The 7,500-nt window shown below is 40.4% G+C and overlaps 1 protein-coding gene across 1 annotated transcript in view; it reads right to left on the bottom strand.

Annotated features, from left to right (window-relative positions):
- The window catches only part of pld1b (phospholipase D1b), a 24,130-nt gene extending 22,870 nt beyond the window's left edge, over positions 1-1,260 (bottom strand). The window contains exons 1-2 of the mRNA XM_062441270.1: positions 1,168-1,260; positions 63-155 (exon numbers count right to left, since the gene is read on the bottom strand). Of these exons, the coding sequence (XP_062297254.1) occupies positions 63-155; positions 1,168-1,226 (152 nt within the window). The 5' untranslated portion in view covers positions 1,227-1,260. The remainder of the gene's footprint in view (positions 1-62; positions 156-1,167) is intronic.
- Positions 1,261-7,500: the final 6,240 nt, after the last annotated feature.

Genomic DNA, 7,500 nt, shown 5'->3' with positions numbered 1-7,500 from the left:
GCTTCTACTATTTTGTGTTTTAAATCAAAGGTTTCATTGATCCTGTGTTTGTATTCACTGACCGTTTGGACCAGCGGTAGCACATCTTACTGCGACCACAGCAGTTAAACCCGGGGATCCGATGGCCGCCGGAGCGCTTCAGCACCATCCCTTCCCTGAAAGACACGAGAGATGAAATAAGTTAAATTATAGATGCAAGTTTTGGTTTTTAAAGAACTCCACTTTTATCCCATATTCTGATATTTGTTAGGAGGAAAAACAATAAATCTTCCTTTTCCTAATTTCCATTTTTTTAGGGAATCAGTGAGCCAAAACCAATTCGGTTGTCTTCATATATAACTGTTGAAACCCTCCATTAACTGATTGTTAATGTCAGTAATTACTTGTGGGGTTCCTCAGGGTTCTGTTCTGGGTCCTGTTGTAGTTTCAATCTTGTTAAAACTGATTGAAATTGTGTTTTTGTCCACTTGTTTTCAGAATAATATTCTCTTATTTTCACATCCAGCAGTTACTGATCAACATTATCATTCATTAGTTCATCGTGTTTCTGTCCACCTGCGGAATGTAAAGTCCAATATTCTCTCTCATAGCTCTGTTTTTACTCTCTACCAACTCCTGAGGGAAATATCTAAATGCTCCACTATGTTCACCAGCTAGTCTACAGATAACTGTCTGGTGCTGAGCAGGTAGAGTACAATGGCTTTTTACAGACTTTTCTCTAAAAATGACACTATGAGAGCGCTGAGAGTGAACCAAGACATTAAAGTTGAAGCCAGACAGCTAAACAATGAGCTGAAACTCAACTATAAAGCTCTGTAAAGCCAAGGAGAGCTGTAGAGTCACTGATAACTCTCTGTATGTTCATCACTATGAGACACAACTAACATATTAGATATCAATTATAGAGACAGGAGCTAAAACAGCCTGTTTCAGACAGAGGCTGAACTGAGCGGCTGCATAAAGGACCAGTAGAAGATAAATAAGGAGATTTTAACTGGAAATCATGCAAAGATATTCCAGTAGAGACACAGAATAAAAATGGAGATAATATATAAGAGAGATAGAATACACTTTAAGTAGCATGATAGTACTCTTCCTTAACTAAAATAGTAGAGATTTGTTTTTAGGATAAAGTATAAGATTTAAGTGACAGTGAGCTGTTCTTACAAGCCTTTTGGTCCCAGGTCATGGATGAAGGATAACTGACTGACATCAATGAACTCCATCTGGAAGAGTAAAGAGGTTTGTGCACATTATTTAAAAACAACTTTACACAACATTAGTATGTATTTTATCACTTTCCAGGACGTCTCCACAATGTAAAAGCTGCATTAAAGAATTAAAAGGTTTTACAGGATGAGTGGAAACTTTACCGTTGCGTGGTAGTTCCTGTACATCTGCATCTTTAACAGATTATTCAAGTAATCTTCCAGTTGTTTCTGAAACAAACACAGAGAAATATCATTTAGCTTGTACAATAAAATAAAATAAGAACCCATCAAAGGAAAAGGAGAAGCTGGTTTTTATTATACCCTGCGGCTGGAAACTTGCTCCTCCCTGCCCAGCTCGTCTCCTCCTCCTCTGGGAAGGTTTGGCATCTGCCTCGCCTCGATCCTCGTCGCTGTCTGCCTTTTCACCGTGTGGCTGCAGAGAAAAATGACAAGAGGAAGGTGAGAGGTCGTCCTTTCATATCCGAAGATCAGCTAGTATAAACCAGGCGGGGAGTTCCGGTCCTCTGAAATGAGGCCAACGCGGAAGAAACTTAAAACTGCATTCTATCAAAAGGCCACCAGGGGGCGACCGTTTTGGTGTGAAAAGGACTTCCGTCTCTATACAAGTTAATGCAGAATTCACCAACTTCTCACTTGATTTCTAACCTCAGTAAACGTTTTCAAAATGTGTTTATGGTCTCAATCGCTAGTTTAAAGCCTTCTTCAATGCAGTATGATGTTCATTTGGGACATTTTGGCCTCCCTGATTTTATATTTGACGATAAAGCAGGGTATGCATTAGGGCGTGGCTACGTCGTGATTGACAGGTTGATTGGTTCACAGGTTCAGGAGGGCGCCTCATGCTCCTCCTGATGCCCATATAAGTAGAATCCGTGTTTTTATTTTTCCCGGCATGCACCGGAAATTTTCAGGATGGCGCTGCCCAGATCCGATACTATTGGCTTCCGAGCAGCAGTCCACAAACCAATGGGTGACGTCACAGATGCTACGTCCATTTCTTATATACAGTCTATGGTATAATCTGTCCAATTTTGGTTTGTAATGCAATTTTATATGTTTTAAATGAACAAGAAGCATCAGAAACTAAACTAAAACCAACACTAAGCTGATCCAGAGTGGTAAAAAAGAAGGTAGAAAAGGTTTGACCGTGTTTACCTGCGTGTCGGCAGCGGTAGCCTCATGAACGTCTTATACGTCCTCAGCTCTCTGTGGAGATCCATGAAGTGTTTCTCCTTCCTCTTCACCAGCCACGTAAACTCTCCGTGTTTCAACTCGATCTTAAACACCGCCGGCATCGACTGGACAACAACAACACAGAGGCCAAAGTTAGACGTTTAATTTAAATCACATTTTAAGAAGCTTTGCAGTAAGTGGTTGATGGTTGTTTCTTTGTGTTTATCAACTTTTGAAGCTCTTAAGAAGCGCTGTTTAATTTATATTTTTAAGCGGCCAACAGTTCCTTTGGTTTGGTGTTATAGATTTCATGGATAATAATGTAAAATATCGACTTCACTGAGTTCTCTCAATTCAACAGCTGTGAGGGATTTTTAGTGTTATGTGTGTGTCTTAACTTCTGTGAACGCCTAAGCCTCAGGGCTTTATGTGCCTTAACTACTGTAAACACATAAGCCTCAGGTATTTTGTTAAATCAGATAAGACACCTGATAGTAGGATAGTTGGTAGGGGGGTCAGCAAGGGTTTGGCCATGTTCATTGCTTGGTTTCTGTTCAAATTTCCACTAGGAGTCACAGTAGAAAAGCTGAAACTGTTTGTTGTTTAGTAGAATGACTGTCTGTCCTTCTCAATGCTGGCATGAGTAAAAGAGAAAGATTCATCACTCTGTCGTCTGTGATTCTTCAGAGAAACTTATAGTAAATAATTTCTACTACACAGCATCTCTAAAACTCACTGATTAACATATATTGGTTACATAACAAAACAACAACCAGTTTAGGCTTTATTGACTGGTTATGTCCTGAGATATCTGAGATCTGATGGATGGGAAGGATTGGAAAGATTCCCATGTTACAGACTTACATGTGTTAACGTAAACTAAAAACTCAGAAAGGTTGTGTGATAACCAGGCGGGGAGTTCTGGTCCTCTGAAATGAGGCCAACGCGGAAGTAACTTAAAACTGCATTCTATCAAAAGGCCACCAGGGGGCGACCGTTTTGGTGTCAAAACGACTTCCGTCTCTATACAAGTCAATGGAGAAATCACCAACTTCTGACTTGATTTCTAACCTCAGTAAACGTTTTCAAAATGTGTTTATGGTCTCAATCGCTAGTTCAAAGCCTTCTTCAATGCAGTATGATGTTCATTTGGGACATTTTGGCCTCCCTGATTTTATATGTGACGATAAAGCAGGGTATGCATTAGGGCGTGGCTACGTTGTGATTGACAGGTTGATTGGTTCACAGGTTCAGGAGGGCGCCTCTTGCTCCTCCTGATGCCCATATAAGTAGAATCCGTGTTTTTATTTTTCCCGGCATGCACCTGAAATTTTCAAGATGGCGCTGCTCAGATCCGATACTATTGGCCTCCGAGCAGCAGTCCACAAACCAATGGGTGACGTCACGGATGTTACGTCCATTTCTTATATACAGTCTATGGTGATAACTGTGTTAATTCTAAGAAGGTTTAAAATACCAAAATTATGTTATATCCATTAAATTAGGGTTTAATTACACTATACGATGGAATTTGGTTGACATGAGGCATCCATGACCATGTTTGCTTGGTTTTCAGGCAGATCCTTATTATTAAAACACCAAGCCGGATGTATTGGACCTTTCAGAAACATCCCACTTACCCAGATGTACAGTAATTACAACTTTGAGGTTGATGTGAACAACATTTACAAGACAGAAACTTGTAATTACCGTTCTTCCAAAATGACATGAACATGACAGTTAAGTCTCGTCATCAGCCTTAAAAGGTGACACTAAGACAAATAATAACTAATCGTATTCCAGTTAATCCAGACTGGTGAGTGGTGAGTCTGTGTCTGTTGGGGAAAAGGGAGGTTCTGTTTGCTTATTGCTTCAGAAACCGAAGCGCTGATTTATGGACTGTGTACACAGGGCGAAATACTTTGAGTACATATTCTATATTCTATGTATTGCATTGTCACTTTATTGTATCTTATTTCTATTAATACTATCAAGTGAGGTTTATTTTGTATTACATGAATGGGTTTTTTAATATGTTTTTATGTCCTTTTGGTTCATGTAATTTCTTTTGTTGAGTTTCTATTATTCTTATTATTACATGGCGTAGTCTGTGTGTGTCTGTCTGTTTGCACCAGGCGGGGAGTCCCGGTCCTCTGAGCGGAGGCCAACGTGGAAGTAACTTAAAACTGCATTCTATCAAAAGGCCACCAGGGGGCGACCGTTTTGGTGTCAAAAGGACTTCCGTCTCTATACAAGTCAATGGAGAATTCACCAACTTCTCACTTGATTTCTAACCTCAGTAAACGTTTTCAAAATGTGTTTATGTTGTTCATTTGGGACATTTTGACCTCCCTGATTTTATATTTGACGATAAAGCAGGGTATGCATTAGGGCGTGGCTACGTCGTGATTGACAGGTTGATTGGTTCACAGGTTCAGGAGGGCGCCTCATGCCCCTCCTGATGCCCATATAAGTAGAATCCGTGTTTTTATTTTTCCTGGCATGCACCGGAAATTTTCAAGATGGCGCTGCTCAGATCCGAAACTATTGGCTTCCGAGCAGCAGTCCACAAACCAATGGGTGACGTAACGGATGTTACATCCATTTCTTATATACAGTCTATGGTTTGCACCTTGTTGACGCTCCTCTGCGTAGTGACGTTGAAGCGATCCTGAGCCGAGGTGAACCGCTCCACCTCCAGGATCTTGGCGGTGATCGGTGCGGACAGGAACACTTTGGCCTCTGGCTCCTTGAATCCCACTGTGCTGTAGATGACCATGAAAGACAAACGCTGAGCTGGAGGAAAAAACACAAACACACACACGTCGTCAGATATCACACAGAGACACACTGGATATATGTAGTGAAGGCATGTAGCAGCCGATAACGTAATAACGGCCGATAACGTAATAACTTGCCAATAACGTAATAATGGCTGATAACGTAATAACAGCCAATAACGTAATAACAGCCAATAACGTAATAACGGGCAATCCCATAATAATGCCCGACAACGTAATAATGGCTGATAACGTAATAATTGTTTGCCCGTTTTAAATGTAACAAAGCTGATAATATATTAACTTGCAAATAACGTAATAATGGCCAATAATGTAATAATGGTCGATAATGTAATAATGACTGATAATGTAATAATGGCCAATAACGTAAAACTTAAAGTGATATTAGTATATAATTATGTTATCGGCTCCAGTTATTACGTTTTTAGAAGATTTTTTTTACCTAGCCAATAACGTAATAACTTATTACATTATTGGTTCAGATATTTTATTACGTTATTGGCTAGTTTCAACGCTATCGGCTTATTATTCAAAACAGGCAAAATTATTACGTTATTGGCCATTATGACATTATCGGCCGTTATTATCTTATTGGCTGTTATTACATTATCGGCCGTTTTTACGTTATCGGCCGTTATTACGTTATCGGCCGTTATTAATTTATCGGCTGTTATTACATTATTGGCTGTTATTACGTTATCGGCCGTTATTGTGTTATTGGCCGTTATTACGTTATTGGCCGTTATTACGTTATCAGCCTTTATTACATTATCAGCATTTATTATGTTATTGGTCGTTATTACGTTACTGGCTGTTATTACGTTATCGGCCGTTATTACATTATTGGCCGTTATTACGTTATTGGCTGTTATTACGTTATCGGCCGTTATTACGTTATCGGCCGTTATTACGTTATTGGCCGTTATTACATTATCAGCCATTATTACGTTATCGGCTGTTATTACGTTATTGGCCGTTATTACATTATCAGCCATTATTACGTTATCGGCTGTTATTACGTTATCGGCTGTTATTACATTATCGGCTGCTAAAAGGCAGATGAACTTGACTCTAATAAAAACTAACTCACATGGGACGCTGGAGTCTGTCGTGTTGTACTCGCCATCTTCCAGGTCGAGCTCTCGGGTATCTAACGTCTCCATGATGCCGGTCATATCGTTAGCAACCAGCTGAAGGGTGCTGGACGTCGGCTCGGACTGCCGCAGCATGGTTAGCACTGAGTGTGGAGCCCGGGGCTCGCCTGGAGAGACAGGTAGGGAGGGGAAGAAGGTGTTGAGTCAAAAAGTAAGGGTCGAACTTGAATCATTTTTGCTGTGATTATTCGGCTCTGAGTAGTGGCCATTTTCTCCAGTTTTTCTTTAGAGGATCCCACCTGAAATTCGCCCAAACTGCCTCTTTTCAACATAAACTTTTCAATAACCTTTTCAACAAACTTAAAGGTAGGGTTGGTAATCCTGTTCAGAAGCACTTTTTGTTATACTGGGTGAAATGGTCCTTCTATTATCAGAGGTATCAATACATTATGTCTTTAGAAAAAGGAACGGAAACAATCAGACCTCTGTGGCAGCCACAGGACTGATAAAACTCCGACCAATCCATGCTCTTCGCACCGAAAAGCAAAAACCAATCAGGTGCCTTCATGTCTAGTTCTGCATCCGCCCCCCTCTCTCCCTGCCTACTTCGCGCGTACAGTCTTCACCTGTCGCTGTTGCCGGTTTGTGGGGACGTGGCTTGGACGGACTCACTGACGGGAGGGGGAGCAGCGGGGTGGAGGAGGCAAGAGGACGTGCTATTTTCAAATCTTGCTAGCTCTCTTGCTAGCTTTTCAACATTACCAACCCTACCTTTAACCGAGGACTGGAGATGAAGTTGAACCACTAGAATAGAGTCCAGCAACACAAGAGATCAGACAAACTCCTGTTTTACAATTATGGTAAGATATACGATAAATATTTGGAAGAGAAAAATTGGCCCTTTACTTTCATTGTTTCAAGTAAGTTTGTAGTAAATATGAACTATCAGAGTATCATATATCTATTAAGGAAACATAGATTTAAACGGCATTTTTGTGTTAAACCACCATTAGAGTAGAAACTTCATCGTGTGACCCCTCCCCCACTTCTAAAATCAAACCTACTCCTTCATATTGAACTAGTTTTATGACAGCCTGGTGTAAGAAAAATATAAGAAAGTGTTGAATCTAATCTAATCTAGTTTAACCTGAGGCAGAGTGAATGTTTAACTGTTAACTGCTTTTCCGCTGATAAGGACGG

Source organism: Scomber scombrus, chromosome 20, assembly GCF_963691925.1.
Source record: "Scomber scombrus chromosome 20, fScoSco1.1, whole genome shotgun sequence".
Lineage (NCBI taxonomy): Eukaryota > Metazoa > Chordata > Actinopteri > Scombriformes > Scombridae > Scomber > Scomber scombrus.
Note: the sequence above shows the minus strand (reverse complement) of the source record. Positions and strands in the feature narration are given on the sequence as shown.